Source organism: Rana temporaria, chromosome 5, assembly GCF_905171775.1.
Source record: "Rana temporaria chromosome 5, aRanTem1.1, whole genome shotgun sequence".
NCBI classification, from domain to species: domain Eukaryota; kingdom Metazoa; phylum Chordata; class Amphibia; order Anura; family Ranidae; genus Rana; species Rana temporaria.
In genome coordinates, this window is record NC_053493.1 from 391,940,737 (window position 1) to 391,962,626 (window position 21,890).

At 45.7% G+C, this 21,890-nt stretch overlaps 2 protein-coding genes across 2 annotated transcripts in view; both read left to right on the forward strand.

Moving 5' to 3' along the window:
- The window catches only part of FAM91A1 (family with sequence similarity 91 member A1), a 121,744-nt gene extending 111,228 nt beyond the window's left edge, over positions 1-10,516 (forward strand). The window contains exons 21-24 of the mRNA XM_040354932.1: positions 1,597-1,701; positions 4,884-5,007; positions 5,221-5,290; positions 9,602-10,516. Of these exons, the coding sequence (XP_040210866.1) occupies positions 1,597-1,701; positions 4,884-5,007; positions 5,221-5,290; positions 9,602-9,793 (491 nt within the window). The 3' untranslated portion in view covers positions 9,794-10,516. The remainder of the gene's footprint in view (positions 1-1,596; positions 1,702-4,883; positions 5,008-5,220; positions 5,291-9,601) is intronic.
- An 11,052-nt stretch (positions 10,517-21,568) lies between these two features.
- FER1L6 (fer-1 like family member 6) overlaps positions 21,569-21,890 on the forward strand; it is a 285,773-nt gene continuing 285,451 nt past the window's right edge. Inside the window, exon 1 of the mRNA XM_040354933.1 lies at positions 21,569-21,731. Coding sequence (XP_040210867.1) covers positions 21,679-21,731 — 53 coding nt within the window. The 5' untranslated portion in view covers positions 21,569-21,678. The remainder of the gene's footprint in view (positions 21,732-21,890) is intronic.

Here is a 21,890-nt window from a genome sequence, read left to right on the forward strand (position 1 = left end):
CAGGTAGTACACGTGTGAAAGGGGCTTTAAGGGTTGATTTACTAAAACTGGAGAGTGTGAAATCTGGTGCAGCTGTGCTTATAAACCAATCAGGTTCCATGACGCGAAAAATTCAGTTTTTTTAATTGGTCATTAAAAACGATCGTGTGTTTGCTCCAGAGCATTTTTTTCGACATTTTTCACGCCGTGAAAAACGGTCGTGTGTAGGCTTTGACGGGAAAAAAACGTGCATGCTCAGAAGCAAGTTATGAGACTCGTTCTGGTAAAACTAGCATTTGTAATGGAGATAGCACATTCGTCACGCTGTAACAGACTGAAAAGCGTGAATCGTCTCTCACCAAACTTTTACTTAACATGCAGTAACATGAGATTAGCAAAACGTGTTGTACGTCACCACGCTTTGCTCGAGTGTTTTTTTTTTCACGATCGTGTGTATGCAAGGCAAGCTTGACAAGAATCACGTAGAGAAAAACATCGTTGGTTTCAAGTTAAAATCAGTATTTTTTGATAGAAAATTACTTAGAATGCCCAAACATTGTGTATATATATATTTATCAAAGACCCTAGAGAATAAAATGGCGGTTGTCCCAATATTTTATGTCACTCTGTATTTGCGCAGTGGACTTTCAAATGCAATCTTTTTGGAAGAAAATGCACTTTAATGAATACAAAAACAAAACAAAAATAGTAAGGCTATCCCAATTTTTTTTTTTTGTATAATGTGAAAGATGATGTTGCGCTGCAAGAATCGTGAGAGAATGGTGATCTTTATTCTAAGCAAAAAAAATGTGATTCTCATCTTTTCCCAGAATCGTGCAGCTCTACCGTCAGGCATTCACCTTCTAAATAAATGCCTTTTTTTTTAATGCCAAATGGTAATTTACAACGGGGTAATACACCACAAATGCGAGACGACTGTTTTTTGCTGAAATGACTGTTTACAGGATATAGAGACCTAAAAGTTAACTGATTCCTTTTAAAAATGATTAAAAATAGATTAAATTCAATCATATAATGTACCTACAGTTTCACTTTCGTTTTTAAACTGGTTTCATGTTTCTGTGAAGTAAAGAGACCCACAGAACAAAAACAAACAAATCCAGGGCAGTGTTTTGTTTTTAAAATGAATCTGATTGGTTCTGAGGAGTTTTAGACACACCGCTTAGACCACAGTGAGAAGTTCCCATGAGTTTTTTCATAAGGAGCCAGACAACCAGGAAGTGTGGAGATCACAGCAGAATTACAGCTACTTCAAAGCAAAAACGAACAATGAGGACATAAAACCAGTAAGGTAAAGGAAGCTATTTAGCTTAAAAAATATTTTCCTTTAGTGATCCTTTAAATGGCTTATTTTTGACAGGCGGTGCTGCCTGTCAACTCGTTTCGCTGCGTTAAATTTGTCTTTGTTGCTGCGCAAAGCACCACGGCGTGTGAACAGCCTCCTTTTGGCGGTATTTTACACTTTAGGTGGGCAGTAAAACCACGACAGGGAAACTAATTCTGGTCCATGATATTGCCTTTTTAATATTTTTTTTTTTTTTACAGTTTATAGAGTGATTTCTCATATTATTCTTCTTGCTATTGTGTCTAATACAGATGAATCTGGCCTGGTGCTGGGCCCTGATGTAAATGGTAGCACAGAATCATTCGAGCTTGTTGTAGAAGAAGCAGCTGCAGACCTGGGACAGAAGGCCATCGATGGTAAATATCAGATCAAAACACTTTATGAGTCTTACATAAAATGTGAGTCTTGTGTGACCGTAAAGCTGCACATATACAGGCAGTTTTGGGCCCCTGATACCCCTCCAGCATGAATGACTTCAGGAGATCCAGCCTATAACAGATATGAGGAAAAAAAAATCAAGATTTTCCCATTAACACAGTCAGTGCTGACAGGAGAACCAGCAATTGTCTTCTCCCAACAGGGGGACGGGGACAAGCTGGAGAAGACATTGATTATCGCTAGGGGCTATAGCAGCCGCTTGCGATGATCGGAAGCACATACGTCAGGCTGGTTAAACCCAAGTTGATTGATGGATCAACTTGGTACATTCAGCCTGCCCAATAACGGTTTGGATCCTGGCCGGTTTCTGCTGAACGGGCCGAGATTCAAACCCTGTATGCCCGGCCTTAGGCAAGCACATAGATGATAGATTTTATTTTATTTTTTTGTTCAACCAGACTCTACTTTCTCCATTACCAATGACTCGATTTTCCCATCCACACATTCAGTGTGAATTGGGGAATCCTCCCCGCTGAGCTTTTGTATTCTAATGGCAGGGAGACTTTACGCTGATCAGTGCTGTCGGCAAAAATCCGACAAGGCAGGTATACAAAAATCAGTCATTGGATTGACATCTGTACAACCACCCTGCCCATACTTGGATCGAAATTCGTCCGCTCCCCGCAGGAACCGGCTGATTTTCGGTCCATGCATGGCGCGATTTAAAGTGACACTATAGCTTCGAGTTTTTTTTTTTTTTTTAAATAACAAACATATTGTACTTACCTCCACTGTACAGTTCATTTTGCACAGAGTGGCCCCGATCCTCCTCTTCTGGGGTCCCACGGTCGCTCTCGCGGCCCCACCTCGCATTAGGTAGTCTCCTCTAAGAAGCTCTCTCCCGAGGGGGTTACCTTGCGGGCGCACTTCTGTGTCATACACTCGGCGTCCATAGACGCCAAATGTATGACTCGGCTCGGCGCCCACATCATTGGATTTGATTGACAGCAGTGCTATCAATCTATCCAATCAACGCCAAGACTCTGTGGAGAATAGGACACCGGGGACGAGCCGAGCAGGTGAACGGGCTCAGGTAAGCAAAGGATGCATTAAGGTGAAAAAACACGAACCTTTACAAGCCCTTTAAAAGCTGAGCTCTGGCCCAAAAAAAGTTAACATGTGTGTTATTCTCAGATTTCCAGATATCCGTATATTCAGGATATAATGCGTGTTTTGTATAGGGTTAAGCAACTGAGAACCCATGGAGAGAGCTTTTAAGGATGGTTATGATTAAGCACAACTTTGTGTGAAACGCATCTGCAGCAGCTACTCTGTGTCCTGTTATGTGCTGTCTGTCTTTGAAGATCGAGGCAATAAATTGTTCATACGGGGGCAGATTCAGGTAGATCAGCGGATCTATCTTATTTACGATCCGCCAGCGCAAGTTTTTGAGGCAAGTGCTGCATTTATAAAGCACTTGCCTCGAAAGTTGCGCTGGCGGATCGTAAATCCCCCGGCGGAATTCAAATTCCACGGCTAGGGGGAGTGTAGTATTTAAATCAGGCACTTCCCCGCGCTGATTTAACTGCGCATGCGCCGCCGGCTAAATTTCCCAGCGTGCATTGCTCCAAATGACGTCGCTAGGACGTCATTGGTTTCGTCGTGAACGTAAATTACGTCCATCCGTATTCACGAACGACTTACGCAAACGACGTAACAATTCAAAACTTGGCGCGGGAACGACGGCCATACTTAACATAGGATACGCCGCACATAGCAGGGGTAACTATCCGCCGGAAAAAGCCGAACGAAAACGACGTAAAAAAAAAGCGGCGGGCGTTCGTTTCTGAATCGGCGGATCTCCTCATTTGCATATTCGGCGCGAGTAAAACACGAAATGCCACCTAGCGGCCAGCGGTAGATTGCAGCCTAAGATCCGACGGTGTAAGTCAGTGTTCATCAACCCTGTCCTGCAATTATCTTGCAAACTTGGCCTGTTAGTGGGCCCTGCAGGACAGGGTTGATGACCACTGGTGTAAGTCACTTACACCTGGCGGATCTTAGGGAGATCTATGCGGAACCTGATTCTATGAATCAGTCGCATAGATCCGACCGTCGGATCTCAGAGATACAACGGCGTATCAGGTATCTGAATCTGCCCCAATGATGTTGTGTGTGCTCATTTATTTTGGTGATACAGTGTTGTGGTGGCAAACCCTGGTGAGCACCCACGTGTGGACAACACAAGGCTGTCAATGCCTCACCTGGAGCAGTGTCTTCCTTCATAGCCTGGGTGTCCCTCTATAACCTTACCCCATTCCATAAGTCCTTGTTTTGCTAGTGTTTTAAGGTGATGGACCTCTTCTCCCTTACAGAGAAAAAAATTGGGTAAATCAATTTTTTTCTAATAGATTCTCCTATACCAGGGGTAAGCAACCTAAGCACCCCAGTTGTGGTGAGACTACAAATCCTAACAGGCCTTTGCCCCTGGATACCTGCCTGTGGCTGTCAGTCTTTGCAATGGCTTCATGGGACTTGTAGATCCACCATAGCTGGAATCCAGAGGTTGCCTAACCCTAGACAAAACACGCATTATATCCTGAATATACGGATATCTGGAAATCTGAGAAGAACACCCATGTTTACTTTTTTGGGCCAGAGCTCGGCTTTTAAAGGGGTTGTAAAGGTTCGTGTTTTTTCACCTTAATGCATTCTTTGCTTACCTGAGCCCGTTCACCTGATCGGCTCGTCCCCAGTGTCCTATTCTTCCACGGAGTCTTGGCGTTGATTGGATAGATTTATAGCAGTGCAGCCATTGGCTCCCTCTGCTGTCAATCAAATCCAATAACGCGGACGCCTAGTGTATGAGACGGGAGCACGCCCGAAAGCTAACCCCCTCGGGAGAGAGCTTCCCTGAGGGGGTTAGCTATTGCGGGGATGAGCCGAGAAAGCCGCCGAGGGACCCCAGAACAGGGGGAGCGGGGCCACTCTGTGCAAAACGAACCGCACAGTGGTATGACATGTTTGTTATTTAAAAAAAAAATGAACCTTTACAACCCCTTTAAGTTTGTTCCCTTTTTACTAAGAAAATAACCAAATGATGTGATATTCTTCCTAACATTTGTGAACAGTGATCATTAATGGACTGCATTCCTTGTAGTACCAGCTGTGGAGTCAGACTGGGTCCCGCTGGAACTGTGTTATGGAATCCCTCTGTTCGGCTCCAGACTCAATCAAACCGTGTGCAAGAAGATTGCTGGTCACGGCCTGTGCAGCAAAGACAGGTAAAGCCCCCCGCCCCTCCCCCACCCTCACTGCTGTCCACCGTTCAGTAATAGTGCGTCACATAACATAACCTTTTGCTGCTGACTTATGTTGAAATTACCAAGCTTGTCCCATACTGCACATGGGCATGTTTTATTGTGGCACATTTAAAGACGAGATGAAGGTTTATGTGGAATAATAGCTTTTTCTTGCGCTCACTGTGTCTCTTACAGCCTTCAGCATCTCCTCCATTCCAGCCGAAAACTGGCTTTGAAAGTCCTCAGCTTTGTGCAATCGCTGCAGGTAAGCTCTTCTATTCTCTTCATCATCAAATATTTAGCCTTTACCATCCATTCTGTTCTCCTAGACACCGGACTGTAGCATAGCTAGAACTCGAGTGATATCTAAATTGGTAATATACCGTATATACTCGAGTATAAGCCAACCCAAATATAAACCGAGGCACCTAATTTTACCACAAAAAACTGGCAAGACGTATTGACTCGAGTATAAGCCTAGGGTGTCCATCTGCATGCCTCACTGGGCCCATGTGCATGCCTCACTGTGTCCATGCCTCACTGTGTCCATGCCTCACTGTGTCCATCTGCATGCCTCACTGTGTCCATCTGCATGCCTCACTGTGTCCATCTGCATGCCTCACTGTGTCCATGCCTCACTGTGTCCATCTGCATGCCTTACTGGGCCCATGTGCATGCCTCACTGTGTCCATCTGCATGCCTCACTGTGTCCATGACTAGACTGACGTTTAACATGGGAGTCTATGGAAGGGATGCCAGACTTTGAAAAATTGGTGCTCCCCAGTTCCCCCGGACAAAAAACTTTGCACACTTGTAGAGGAGAAATGGGGCTACATGTGTGCCAAGTTTCGGGTCCAGAGGACCTACGGCCGGCCGGTACCGGGTCCCCAAATTCCGGGAGATAAGGCGCAAAAAGGTGACTCGAGTCTAAGCCGAGGGGGGCATTTTCAGCACAAAAAAAATGTGCTGAAAAACTTGGCTTAAAACTTGTTGACCTTTGAGGTGAATTCTGATATTCTTTAGCTCTGGTTCACATTGGCATGCACCTTGTTGGAAAAAACAAGTATCAAATATAAAAGAATCAAATAATTCAAAAATGATAAAACAGCGCTAAAAAGAGTGGTTTAAAATAGCTCGTGAAGGAGCTTAAAAGAGGATTTGCAACAGTGATGCGTGGAGTGATCACTTGAAAGGTGTTAAGTGCACCCCACACCAATCAGATGAGTGCACCCAAAGAGAACTGAAACTGTGGAATATCTCCCCTAAAGGGGTAGAGCTTACCACGGCCAGGAACAGTATGTGTTAATGGTCCCTTGAATACATCACTCTCAGTCCTCAAATACTGTCACGGATGGTCATAGGGGGACACATGGAATGAGACAGATAGACAAGGTACAAATAATAGTGCAGTAATCTAAAAATCAGAGCACCCTATGTGTAATAAGTAAATCCCCTATGGTAATGCCCGTACAGAGAAATCACTTGTAAATGAGCCAAATAGATAGGTAAGCAGAGTGATATCACCGCAGTCACCGCCGTCCTTTCAACGCCAGAGGCCGCACTGGTCCTATGGAGCGTGGTGCTGTGATCGTCGAATCCGGCTGGTCGGCTGTGGAACGCAACTCTGCTTCCTTGTTGCGCTGTTGTAGCCACGCCCTGACGCATTTCGTCACTTCCGACTTTGACAGAGGGCGCCCTCTGTCGAAGTCGGAAGTGACGAAACGCGTCAGGGCGTGGCTACAACAGCGCAACAAGGAAGCAGAGTTGCGTTCCACAGCCGACCAGCCGGATTCGACGATCACAGCACCACGCTCCATAGGACCAGTGCGGCCTCTGGCGTTGAAAGGACGGCGGTGACTGCGGTGATATCACTCTGCTTACCTATCTATTTGGCTCATTTACAAGTGATTTCTCTGTACGGGCATTACCATAGGGGATTTACTTATTACACATAGGGTGCTCTGATTTTTAGATTACTGCACTATTATTTGTACCTTGTCTATCTGTCTCATTCCATGTGTCCCCCTATGACCATCCGTGACAGTATTTGAGGACTGAGAGTGATGTATTCAAGGGACCATTAACACATACTGTTCCTGGCCGTGGTAAGCTCTACCCCTTTAGGGGAGATATTCCACAGTTTCAGTTCTCTTTGGGTGCACTCATCTGATTGGTGTGGGGTGCACTTAACACCTTTCAAGTGATCACTCCACGCATCACTGTTGCAAATCCTCTTTTAAGCTCCTTCACGAGCTATTTTAAACCACTCTTTTTAGCGCTGTTTTATCATTTTTGAATTATTTGATTCTTTTATATTTGATACTTGTTTTTTTACTTTTAAATGGTCTTCCATTTTGTTTAAATAGCTGCTTCTAGGATTTTACCATTTCTATTTATTTACTGGTATTTCCTGCACTCCTTTGGAGATTGGCACATCACCTATCACTTGGGCTGTGTTTTCTAAACCTAGCACTTTGTCGCCGGGCGTGCATCGTTGGCCTTTTTTTCTTGCACCTCACGTTCTATGCACCTTGTTGGACTTAACCGCTTAAGGACCACCGCACGATCGTTTACGTCGACAGAATGGCACGGCTGGGCAAATGGGTATACAGGTACGTCCCCTTTAATTTGCCGCCGTGTGGTTGCGCGTGTGCCGCCGCCGGCGTGCCCTCGATGTCCCCCAGTGTCCCGCGATCATGTCACGGAGCTGAAGAACGGTGAGATGTCAGTGTAAACACAACATCTCCCTGTTCTTCCTAGTGACATGTCACTGATCGTCATCGGGAACAGCGATCAGTGACGTGTCACTCGTAGCCACGCCCCTTAACAGTTAGAATCCCTTACAGGTTAACCCCTTCGCTGCCCGTGTCATTTATACAGTAACCAGTGCATTTTTATAGCACTGATTGCTGTAAAAATGACAATGGTCTCAAATTGATGTCAAAAGTGTCCGATGTGTCCGCCATAATGTCGCAATCACGATAAAAATCGATGATCGCCGCCATTACTAGTAAAAAAAATAGTTTTCACAAAAATGCCACAAAACTATCTCCTATTTTGTAGACGCTCTAACTTTTGCGCAAACCAATCAATAAACGCTTATTGCGATTTTTTTTTGATTTTTTTTACCAATGATATGTAGAAGAATACGTATCGGCCTAAACTGAGGAATAAATTCATTTTTTATATATTTTTTGGGCATATTTATTATAGCAAAAAGTAAAAAATATTGCAATTTTTTTTTCAAAATTGTCGCTCTATTTTTGTTTATAGCGCAAAAAATAAAAACAGCAGAGATGATCAAATACCACCAAAAGAAAACTCTGGGCCAGATTCACAGAAGAAATACGCCGGAGTATCTACTGATACTCCGGCGTATTTTCAAATTTGCCGCGTCGTATCTTAATTTGTGATTCACAAACAAGATACGACGGCTTTTGGCTAAGATCCGACAGGCTTACGGCTTCGTACGCCTTCGGATCTTAGGCTGCAATACTTCAGCCGCCGCTGGGTGGAGTTTGCGTCGTTTTCCAGCGTTGGGTATGCAAATGAGCTTTTACGGCTATCCACAAAGGTTTTCGCGTTCGTTACGTCGTCGCTAGTCGTTTTTTCCCGTCGCAAAGTTACGGCTGGTTTAACATGGCTTAAATTTAGACGAGCCATGTTAAAGTATGGCCGTCGTTCCCGCGTCGAATTTCAATTTTTTTTATTTTTTGCGTAAGACGTCCGGGAATATGAAAGTACGTTACGCACGTCGCCGTTCAAAAAAATGACGTCACTTCGCTCAAAGCACGGCGGGAATTTCAAAACGGAGCATGCGCAGTACGTCCGGCGCGGGAGCGCGCCTAATTTAAATGGCACACACCCATTTGAATTACGTGGGCTTACGCCGGAGGCCGCCAGCGTAGGTTTTCATTGCAAGTGCTTTGTGAATCAGGCACTTGCGATGAAAACTTGCAGCGGTGTAACGTATCTACGATACGTTACGCCGCCACACTTCTAGGTGAATCTGGCCCTATAACTTTTGCGCAAACCAATCAATAAACGCTTATTGCAATTTTTTTTTTTTTTACCAATGGTATGTAGAAGAATACATATCGGCCTAAACTGAGGAAAAAATTAATTTTTTATATATTTTTTGGGCATATAGCAAAAAGTATAAAATATTGCAATTTTTTTTTTTCAAAATTTTCGCTCTATTTTTGTTTATAGCGCAAAAAATAAAAACAGCAGAGATGATCAAATACCACCAAAAGAAAGCTCTATTTGTGGGAAAAAAAGGACGCCAATTTCGTTTGGGAGGCACGTCGCACGACCGCGCAATTGTCAGTTAAGGCGACACAGTGCTGAATCTCAAAAAGTGGCCTGGTCATTGGCCAGCCAAATCGTCTGGGGCTTAAGTGGTTAACCTATAGTAATCCAGCACATTGTACAAAGTGGCTGAATTTCTGGAGTTCAACTTTAAGGTGAAAATCTATCCCACAGGCTTAAAATGACTGGACCTGCTGACCAGATTTGACAGCTTATCAGTTGTGCATATACAACTTGACTGAATCCGTTTGTTTACTTTTCATAGGAGATCGGATCTGCCATGGAGTATCCCTCAGAGACTGGAACATCAAGCCTGATGGGACAACCAGGCATGACCGAGGCTGGAGTACCACTGCCTTCCAAGAACTTAATCTTTCAAGATGGCATCCTCTCTGAGTGGAATGGGCGAGCCCGGGTCTCCAATCACCACGTACACATGCCAAACATGCAGGCCTGACGGCGATCAAGAACTCAAGCCATCTTGTCAAACCTTTGCCCTGTTGGTGTTTGTATTTATGGCTGCTGTGTAGGTTATGTCTTTAGCAGCATGACTCTAGAGTCGGTGGCTGGTCACTCTTTGTCCCGTGGCACGTCCCACAATTCTTCTACATTCCTAGGATGCTTTTTGTAGAATTGGAATCGTTTCTAGGCCCAGTAAGAGTGCATAAAGTTATGACTAAACGTCTTACAAGAACCACTTGTGAATGCCACTTATCCAAGGACCAAACTTTTATCTTTTTTTTTGTTGTTGTTATTTTTGTTCATAACGCCTGCTGGGCCTTGTAGTTCTACCAGAGTCACCGAGTACCTAAGTTTATCGTAAACTAAGATTTTGTTAAAAATGCAAATTTATGGTTATTTATTAAAAACCCTTTCAACAAAAGTTTATCTGTTCAAGCCAATCAAAAGCATTGATCTCGATTCTCGATAATAAGATTTTTAACATTTGAAGGAAATTGACGGTATATGTTAATTATATTTTGTAAATTTATTACAATGATTGTGAAGTATTCTCCTCAACATGGTTACATGTACATTTTAGTCACTTTCCAATTAATGGATGTTCTCAATGAAAAAAAGAAAATACACAAGAGGCATGTGCTTTTTGTCCAATAATACTGTAAATCTGAAAGGAAAACCGTTGAATAGTTTATTAAATTTCCCCTGTACAAAGTAAAAATGGTTTGTTTTTGTGTGTCTTACTTCTTATATAATGACATTTAACCCGTCACCACTGTTGTCCACATATAATGCGGTGCCATGGAGGTGGGCCTTCTTCCGAGACCACGCATACAGGTGCATCTCATACAATTAGAATATCATCAAAAAGTAATGCCGCGTACACACGATCATTTTTCGGCATGAAAGAAAACGTTGTTTTTCATCCTGTCCAAAAAACGAAGTTTTTCCAACTTCATCATTAAAAAACGACGTTTTAAAAAAATTATGAACAAAGCGCGTGACGGCACTCTAAAGGGGAAGTTCCATTCGCCTTTGGGCTGCTTTAGCTGATTCCTTGTTAGTAAAAGACGATTCGCGCTTTTCTGTCTGTTACAGCGTGATGAATGTGCTTACTCCATTATGCTGGTAAGATAGGGGTCCACTCAGTGCTGGGACAAGGTCATTTGGTGCCCAGGGCGAAGGAGGCAAACCCCCCAATTATCGTCGCCGTTGTGACTATCTGTGCCTCTCTCAGCACATATTCCCCCACACCGTTACAGTGCACTCCTCTCTGCACAACCTCAGGCTTTGGCAATCCTTCACCTCTTCTGACGGTCACCAGTCTCTATGGAGCAGAATTGTGCTCAAGGGCTCGAGGGCAGCAGCAGTGGTACACACACATCCCCCCAGATCTCCATGTACCAATCCCTCCAGATCCCCCCCTCTGCACAAATCCCCCCAGATCTCCTCCATGTACAAATCCCTCCAGATCCCCCCTCTGCACAAATCCCCCCAGATCCCCCCTCTGCACAAATCCCCCCAGATCTCCTCCATGTACAAATCCCTCCAGATCCCCCCTCTGAACAAATCCCCCCTCTGCACACATCCCCCCAGATCTCCTCCATGTACAAATCCCTCCAGATCCCCCCTCTGCACAAATCCCCCCAGATCTCCTTCGTGTACAAATCCCTCCAGATCCCCCCCTCTGCACAAATCCCCCCAGATCTCCTCCATGTACAAATCCCTCCAGATCCCCCCTCTGCACAAATCCCCCCAGATCCCCCCTCTGCACACATCCCCCCAGATCTCCTCCATGTACAAATCCCTCCAGATCCCCCCTCTGCACAAATCCCCCCAGATCTCCTCCGTGTACAAATCCCTCCAGATCCCCTCTCTGCATAGATTCCCCAGCTCTCCTTTCTGTACAAATCACCCCAGATCCCCCTCTGCACACATCCCCCCAGATCTCCTCCATGTACAAATCCCTCCAGATCCCCCCTCTGCACAAATCCCCCCAGATCCCCCCTCTGCACACATCCCCCCAGATCTCCTCCATGTACAAATCCCTCCAGATCCCCCCTCTGCACAAATCCCCCCAGATCTCCTCCATGTACAAATCCCTCCAGATCCCCTCTCTGCATAGATTCCCCAGCTCTCCTTTCTGTACAAATCACCCCAGATCCCCCTCTGCACACATCCCCCCAGATCTCCTCCATGTACAAATCCCTCCAGATCCCCCCTCTGCACAAATCCCCCCAGATCCCCCCTCTGCACACATCCCCCCAGATCCCCCTCTGCACACATCCCCCCAGATCTCCTCCATGTACAAACCCCTCCAGATCCCCCCTCTGCACAAATCCCCCCAGATCCCCCCTCTGCACACATCCCCCCAGATCTCCTCCATGTACAAATCCCTCCAGATCCCCCCTCTGCACAAATCCCCCCAGATCCCCCCTCTGCACACATCCCCCCAGATCTCCTCCATGTACAAATCCCTCCAGATCCCCCCTCTGCACAAATCCCCCCAGATCCCCCCTCTGCACAAATCCCCCCAGATCCCCCCTCTGCACAAATCCCCCCAGATCTCCTCCATGTACAAATCCCTCCAGATCCCCCCTCTGCACAAATCCCCCCAGATCCCCCCTCTGCACAAATCCCCCCAGATCCCCCCTCTGCACACATCCCCCCAGATCTCCTCCATGTACAAATCCCTCCAGATCCCCCCTCTGCACAAATCCCCCCAGATCCCCCCTCTGCACACATCCCCCCAGATCTCCTCCATGTACAAATCCCTCCAGATCCCCCCTCTGCACAAATCCCCCCAGATCTCCTCCATGTACAAATCCCTCCAGATCCCCTCTCTGCATAGATTCCCCAGCTCTCCTTTCTGTACAAATCACCCCAGATCCCCCTCTGCACACATCCCCCCAGATCTCCTCCATGTACAAATCCCTCCAGATCCCCCCCTCTGCACAAATCCCCCCAGATCTCCTCCATGTACAAATCCCTCCAGATCCCCCCTCTGCACAAATCCCCCTCTGCACACATCCCCCCAGATCTCCTCCATGTACAAATCCCCCCAGATCTCCTCCATGTACAAATCCCCCCAGATCCCCCCTCTGCACACATCCCCCCAGCTCTTCTCTCTGCTAAACCCCCCCCCCCCCCTTTTTCACTGTTCTCTCTCTCAGTCAGCACATATTCCCCCTCCCCCACACCTTTACAGTGCACTCCTCTCTGCACCTCAGGCTTTGGCAGCCCCTCACCTCTTCTGACGACCACCACTCTCTATGGTATGCACAGGCTTTTTTTTCTTACTTCAGCTGAGTACAGAGAGCTCTGCCTGCTGCCTGTAGCACAGAGCTGAGGAGGAGTTTCAGAGCTCCTCGGCTTCATGCTGCAATGTATCAGTAGTGGCAGCAAGCAGGGACGAGCTGCCTCTGGAATCACTAGCTTACAGTGCTGGGAGCAGAATTGTGCTCGAGAGCAGCAGTGAGTGCCCAGAGCTAACAGAGAAAAGCCAGGAGAGGAGAGGGCTGCCAGAGGGGGAAAAGTCCTGGTGATACACACACACGGAACTTACTAAACTTCTGCTGGTTCCTCCTCAGCGGCTCCTCCCGCAGTTTCAGCAGCAGCTCTCTCCTCTCCTCCTATCCCACCTCCGGCTGTGAGTGATGTCACGCTGCTGGGACGGGACTACAAATCCCCTTCATAGGGGGAGAGAAGGAGCAGCGCTGACAGGTATGGCTGGTGTGGACTGTGTAGGCTTGTGCTGGGTGCAGGAGCGCACTCAGCACATAACAGCAGTAAGTTACAGATGACTACTAGTGGCGCCGGCTAGTGTGTACAGTAAAGCACACTGGCGGCACTTCACCTGCGCCCCCCTCCTGCCCGCAAATGGTAGCGCTCAGGGCAGCCGACCCTTCCGCCCCTGCCTTGTACCGGCCCTGGGTCCACTCAGCCTTTCATCCTTCCGAGGTCGGTAAAATGAGTACCATTGAGTTGGGTAATAATGACAACCATTATCAGCGCTTAGACACAGCGGCACCGCTGTAATTGGCGCTATATAAGTGTAAGCATTATTATTATTATGAATGGTAGCTTTTCCAGAACGAGCGCTCCCATCTCATAACTTGCTTCTAAACATGTGCGGGTTTAAAACTTAGTTTTAGCGCACACACGATAATTTTTTACAACCCGAAAAACAAAATTTTTTAAAACGACGTTAAAAAATGCAGCATGTTCGAATTTTTTTTTTTGTCGTTTTTCAGAAACTGAAAAACGATGTGCAGCCTACACACCATCATTTTAAAAGACGTTTTTAAAAACAACGTTTTCATTCATGCCGAAAAATGATCGTGTGTACGCGGCAATAGATTCATTGCACACAGAGTGATACATTTCAAGCATTTCTTTCCTTTAATTTTGACTTTTACAGCTTACAGCTGGTGAAACCCCACATTTCAGTATCTCATAAAATTAGAATATTGTGAAAAAGTTCAATATTGTAGACTCATGGTATCACCCTCTGATCAGCTAATTGGCTCAAACGTCTGTAAAGGTTTTCTGAGCAAAGGCAAATGGTCTCCTCCACAAGGATGACAAGTAATAAAAGGTTATTGCTAAAGAAGCTGGCTGATCAAAATCTCTTATGTGATGTGTGATTTGGTAAAATATGTAAAACTCTCCTATATCCTGAACCTTTGAGAAATACCTCCTGGGCTGCTCAAACTGCTGATTGAGAACCAGTAAATAACTACCACCTTTCTTTTTCTTTTTTTCTTCTCTTTCCTTTTTTTTTTTTTTGTTCCCTTACCTTCTTACCTGGCTCCTCCCTTGCCTCTTCCCTTCTCTCTCCCTTCCCACCCTCCATTTTTCCCTCAATCTCTTTTCCCTCCATACCTTCTCTCCTTCACTCTAGCTGCCTTAATTTTCACTTATTTCTATCCCTCCGCCTTCCATCATTCCTTCCCTCCCTCCTTTTTTTCCCTTTCTTATTCTTCTTCTTCTCTCCCCTTCCCTCCTTCCTTTCTTCTTCCGCATACTCTCCCTGCTTTCCTTCCCATACTATACCATTCTTCTTCCCCTTCCGCTTTCCTTCCTTCCCAACATCTCAATTTCGTCCTGCCTTCTTCCCATCTCTCGATTTACTACCCCCTCTCTCTCCCTCTCATCTGTCTTCTTTCCTACCCCCTCCCTTTCTTACCTTCCTAACTTCCCTCTTCCCCCCTCATTCTTCATCTCTTCCTTCTCTCTCCTTTTATTTTTCCATCCCCTCTCTCTCTTCCCTCCTTTATCCCCTGTCTCTCTCTCTCTGCCATATCACCTCCTGTCTTCTCTCTTTCTTCCCCTCTATTTTTACCCCTTTCTTTTGTTCTTATTTCTCTCTCTCTCTCTCTCTCTCTCTCTCTCTCTCTCTCTCTCTCTCTCTCTCCCTTCCTCCCTGTCCTCCATCTTCCCTTCTCTCTTCCATTCCATCCCATCCCAGCTCTCCCCTCTCTCTCTCCCCCTACCCCACTCTCTCTCTCTTTCTCTCTCTCTCTATTGCCCTCCTTACCTCTCGCTCTCTCTCCCCTCCCTCTTTCTCTGTCTCCCCTCCCTCTTTCTCTGTCTCCCCTCCCTCTTTCTCTGTCTCCCCTCCCTTTTTCTCTGTCTCCTCTCCCTCTTGCTGTAGAATTGAAGTCCAGGATGAGAGCGGAGAGTCTCTGGAAGTGAGTGTCCCTCTTTTTCTCTCCCCTTCTCTCTCTCTCTCTCTCTCTCTCTCTCTCTCTCTCTCTCTCTCTCTCTCTCCCCTCCCTCTTTATCTCCCCCTCTCCCCTCCCTCTTTCTCTCTCCCCTCCCTCTTTCTCTCCCCCCTCTCTATTTCTTTCTCTCTCTCTCTCTTTTTCTCTCTCTCTCTCTCCCACCTCCCTCTTTTTCTTTCTCTCTCTCTCTCCCCCTCCCCTCTTTTTCTTTCTCTCTCTCTCTCTCTCTCTCTCTCTCTCTCCCTCCCCCCCTCCCCTCTTTTTCTTTCTCTCTCTCCCCCTCCCCTCTTTTTCTTTCTCTCTCTCTCCCCCTCCCCTCTTTTTTTTCTCTCTCTCCCCCTCCCCTCTTTTTCTTTCTCTCTCTCTCTCTCTCTCTCTCTCTCTCTCTCTCTCTCTCTCTCTCTCTCTCTCTCTCTCTCTCTCCCCCTCCCCTCTTTTTCTCTCTCCTCTCTCTCTCTCTCTCTCCTCTCTCTCTTCCCCCCTCTCTCCTCCTCTCTCTCTTTCTCTCCCCCCTCTTTACTTCCCCCCTCTCTTTCTTTCTTACCTCTATTCTTCCTTTATTTTCTCCCCTTCTTTCACACCTTCCTATGTGTCTCTCTCTCGTTCCTTATTTTCTTTCTTCCGTTGTCTTTTTCTTCCCTCCTCCTCCTTGTTTCTCCTCTTTCCTTTATCTTTTTGTTTTTCTTCCATCCTTCCTCTTCTCATTTTCTTCTCATCCTCTGTTTTTTTTATAATTTCTTGAAGTCTCTCAAAGCAACCAGATTTCAGGAAAAGGAAAAGACAACTTTGCTAGGAAAGTCGGCTCACTCACATCCTGTATCTAATTCTTATGTACAGATGTGCCGACTTTAAAATAGTAAATGTTACCCACAGTAGATTAGTCAAATATATTTAGTTTCATTCTGATTTGTGGTCCTTTTTAAATACAGATCCCTCCATAGCATAAATGTGATTTACTGCAATCAGACAGCCTGTAGATATGACAGAAGTTAATGTTGGCAACACGATGAATAGGGCATGTCAGAGAAGTGTCTCTCCATAGCCATTACTCTTCTCTCTCTTCCAACTGTCACATGTATTCACTCTGTCAGTGACGAGGGCCATCAAATCCTTTGGCACCTCCATATATCTGCCTGACAACTCTATGAACTTGTCACTCTCTTGTTTAATAACATTAAACCAGGAGCAGCATGACACAAAGAAGAAAATGTCTCATATGATCTTTGTTTACCTGCTGCAACAGATTTCTTTATTAAAGCCCAACTCCAAAAAAGTCACCCTGCAAGGCAATGTCATAATGTGCTAGTAAGCATCGCTTACTAGCACATTATGAGAGACTCGCCTTAAAACGAAGCCCTCCAGTGGTGTGCTGTCACCACTGACAGGGCTTCCATCTTCACCCGGTCTTCCTTACGGGTTTTTCGGCTCCAGCCATCTGACTGGCCAAGTTGCGATGACGTCACGGTTTCTGCCACAGACTTCTGAAGGAATGGCACGGTGTGCTGTTTCTCCAGAGTGCATGTGCTGGTGATGTCATGGAATGGAATATCTTCGAATCCTCTGCTCCCCTGTCAGTTGCACTCCCTGCGCTCCAGCTGTAGACTGTTCCTCGGCATCCTCACGTTCAATGCAGGTCTATAGACCAGTGGTCATCAACCCTGTCCTTAGGGCCCACTAACAGGCCAGATTTTCATGTATTACCTTGGGGCGATGCAGACTAGAATACTGCAATCACTGAGCAGCAAATTATATCACCCTATGATGTATTTTAGTTATCTTGCAAACCTGGCCTGTTAGTGGGCCCTGAGGACTGGGTTGATGACCACTGCTATAGACCCTACATTACATCAGTCTTGATGTGTGTGGTGTCTGACTGATGGAGGATATGGGGGAAAAAGCTGCAGGAACCAGCCTTGCAGTGCTCGTTTAAGGTTACCTTACCATATTCTCCACTCCTTTGGCAGATGGTGTTTTCTTATTCTCCAGCAGTAAACTGTTCCATCTTCATATCCACGGCAGAGCTATAGGCCCTCCATCCGTCTTGATGATGTCTGGGGCATCTGTCTGACAGAGTATATGGGAGAAGAAGCTGTGAAGCTGGTCTTGCAGTGCTTGTTTAGATTTAACTTGCAAGATTTACCATTCCCCCGGCAGACAGTGTTCCCTTATGCTCCAACAGTGGACTGTTCCTTGGCATCCTCATGTCTAAGGCAGGGCCCTCCTCAGTCTTGATGATGTCAAGCATCCTAATCCTTCACCACGACAAGGTGGTGTTGCATCCTATTCCATCTTTCTTGCCAAAGGTGGTGTCGGCCTTTCATATAAATAAGGACATTGTTTTGCCTTCTTTTTTCTCCCAGCCTAGTTTAGCGGAAGAGAGGCGACTGCATTCCTTGGAAGTTGTCTGGGCAGTCAGAGTTTATTTGTCTAGATCTGTGGATCAGACTCTTTTTTTTTTGTTTTACCAGAAGGACCCAAGAAGGGGCAGGCAGCTTCCATTGCCAATTGGGTCCGCCAGTTGGTCATTCAGGCCTATGGTCTGAAACGTAAGGCTCCTCCCTTTTAGGGTCAGAGCTCATTCTACCAGGGGTGTAGGAACCTCCTGGGCTTTTCACCATCAGGTATCTGTGGATCAGATTTGTAGGGCTGCTACCTGGTCTCCAGTACATCCGTTCACAAAATGTTATCAGGTAGATGTTAGAGAAGCCGAAGTGTACTATAGGCTGACATTTAAAGTCTGATGGCTGTTTTGTTGGGTGTCTCCCTCCCCTCAAGTCTATTGCTCTGGGACATCCCAGTAGGTAATGAATATTAGCCTAACCTTGTCCTGTGATGTATGAAAGAAAATAGGATTTTTTCGTCATACTGCCATCAACAGAAGTCTTTGTAATATACAAGTTGCCAAGCAAGCGGCCCCCTGTGTACTGGCACATGACCCAGAAGACTGCAGTGATTCTCTGCTTTCACACTGCAGTTCTACAGGTATAGAATGGTATGGTCAAAGTTGGACCAATGTAACTACGCTATAAAAAAACATTTATAGAGTTTGGATTTAAGTCAGTAATGGGAAAAAGATCAGCTGTGGAGAGGCCGCCAACAATACTGGTGACCAGTCCTTTGTACTCTGCTTGCCTTTTAGGGCACAGATGTTTAGGTCCTCTGTTAAAGCCCCAACAACTGCCCAACACCAGTGTCGCTTTAGCAGGGTCTTTACACCCAGGGGGTGGGAAGGACCGACTGATAACACGACCACTGTGATTGGCTGTCATTCTGGTCACATGATCAGGAGATGGTCTTACCAGCTCCTGATCATTAGTAGAGCCCATGGACACATATTTGTGGCATGTGGTCTTTTAAGCGTTATGTGGGTGGCAGGAGGTTAAAGACAACAGACCAGTGATTCTCAAGCTGTGTGCCATGGCACAATAGTGTGCCGCAAGAGATTTGCAGGTGTGCTGTGGGCAGGGGCGGACTGACTATTAAGTGGGGGGGCGCGCTAGCATCGGGCCCTCAGGACACCTTCCCTGCATCTCTTGAGGGTTTGCCGGGTCCCCTCACGCTGCGATCGCCCTCTGTAGCAGCCTTCACTGGCATCTCTCCCCCATGAGCCTGCACACCACACAGAGCTCACTGAGGATCCTCCTCCTGGGCTCTGATGTACACAGAGAGGAGAATTGGGGAGGAGAGGTCTTACACTGCAAGAGCCGCACTGAATATCTGAGGTCTGTGCATAGTTTACTCTATGGAAAGAGAAGGGGGACACAGTAACCAGGAAAGGGGGGCAGGTAACAAGTATACACACAGTGATGGGAGAAGAGGGGCAAGAGGATATGTGCTAGTAGGGGGGGTTGAAATCCGACCCCTCCAAAAGCACCCCCCAAAACATATCCTCTTGCACCCCCCCTCACCCTCAAATCAAAAAGATGCCACCTGCCACACTCTGTGCTTATTGCAGGGCCCTCTCTCTGCTCTCCAGAAGACAAAGTTCGAGAAACACTGCAATAGACAATCAATATACTGAATAATGCCTCATACCGTAAAAATTCAAATTGTCTAAATGTTTTATACGTTTTAAATCTACCTATGCCCAATTACCAAAAGACATACAAAATTGCCAAACCCATGTCGTCTACTAGAAACCACATTGTGAACAACACCACAATGGTAATGGTTGGCACTAATCAGGAGAAACAATCCTTAATCACATATTGTACCTAGTTAATCCTAATATCTACTTAGGAAAAGGTGAGCTACCATAGTGTATTACTCCATCACCTATATCCACAATGTGGCGGTAAGCTGGCAGGAACAAAAGCTGTGCTGCTGTGTACATTTCTCTCCAGAATGATACATCTCAATGTTTGGTTTAAACTTAAAGCGGTGGTTCACCCTAAGCTTTGACTTGTGCTGAATCAAACTGGTAGCCATAGACAATAAATAATCCGTTGTTTTTTTAAAAAAAATCTCGATCCTTACCTTTCTAATGCTGCCGTTTGTGTGCTGTCACTCAATATTCCCTGCGGGAGTGGGCGTGAATGTTCCTTTTCCCCCACCAGCGCTGTCTCCTGGGAGTGAGGCATGAGAATACCAGGAGACGCGCTGTGCTGTAATCCCGCGATATCTCGCCGTTCACGTGACTCGGCAAGTGGGTCATGTGACGTGGGCGGCAACGAATTGTTCATTTTAGGTATGGAAACACATTCGCCGTATCCCGGAAGAATACCCTGTGGGCTTCACAGTGCCCAAAGTTAAAATGGAAACGTCCATCGCTTCTTTTTATAAGATATCGTTTCCTCGAGAACACTGATTACGCCGGCTAAAGGAGTGGGACACACTGGTAGTGCCAAAAAAAAAAAGAGATAATCCGCGGAACCCCCGCTTTAATCACCTTTCAGTCTACAATTACTATGACAGATGACATTCTGAGCTATTCAGAGGAAACAATATATAATGTTGGGAATTTCTGGTTATCAGATAGAGAAGATACCCCTATGTATTCTCTGCATGAACACGTGAAGGCACAGATCTAGAAGTGATCAGAACATGTATTCTCTGAGATGAGACTTTGACACTACATTACTTTGTTGGACTTTTATATCATCTGTGGACTTTTGGACTTTGTATGTTATTGGAAGTTAATTAAATTTTGCGTTCTCTGGAGAGCCTGGTGTGTTGCTGCGAAACAATGTAATTTATGGTCATCATACTAACATCTAAGATATTAATTATCTGACTGGAGTACTGGGCACATATACCAGATCACTACATTGATTGGAGGAATACATCTAGATCACTACAGCACATATCCTCTTGCCCTTGTTCTCCAATCACTCCAACATATTACCACATATACTACTACATGTGCTAGTAGGGGGGGTTCAAATCCGACCCCCCAAAAGCACCCACCAAAACATATCCTCTTGCACCCCCCTCGCGCTCAAATTAAAGAGATGCCACTTGCCACTCTCTGTGCTTATTCCCGGGCCCTCTCTCTGCTCTCACCCCAAGCCCCACTCCCTGCTCTCAAAAAATGTTTTGATCATTTTGGTCCGCCAGAAGACAAAGTTCGAGAAACACTGCAATAGACAATCAATATACTGAATAATGCCTCATACCGTAAAAATTCAAATTGTCTAAATGTTTAATACGTTTTAAATCTACCTATGCCCAATTACCAAAAGACATACAAAATTGCCAAACCCATGTCGTCTACTAGAAACCACATTGTGAACAACACCACAATGGTAACAATGGTAATGGTTGGCACTAATCAGGAGAAACAATCCTTAATCACATATTGTACCTAGTTAATCCTAATATCTACCTAGGAAAAGGTGAGCTACCATAGTGTATTACTCCATCACCTATATCCACAATGTGGCGGTAAGCTGGCAGGAACAAAAGGTGTGCTGCTGTGTACATTTCTCTCCAGAATGATACATTTCAATGTTTGGTTTAAACTTAATCACCTTTCAGTCTACAATTACTATGACAGATGACATTCTTTTAGTGTGGGAGAAGGGGAGATGGTGAACCCATGTGTTTAAACAACCACACCCTGTAAAAGCTGGACACAATCTAACTGGTAGCAATAAAGCACACAGTTCTCCAGCAGGTGTAAGGCTGAAAACATGAGATTTCCTTGGCTGTGTAGATAATGGACTTCGGCAAGAAGAAGAGCAAAGACCAGGATAAGGAGGCAAAGACAAAGTAAAGTAGCTAGGTTTTCTACTTCTATTTTATGTTTTGCGTTTGGATTGGCCTTTGGCATTGGATTTTAGGAGCCAAATGCAATTTTAGCCTTAATTTGTAAATATGGCGTCATGCTTAAAGTGGTAAAAATTTAACTTTACATGTAAGTACGTCGCC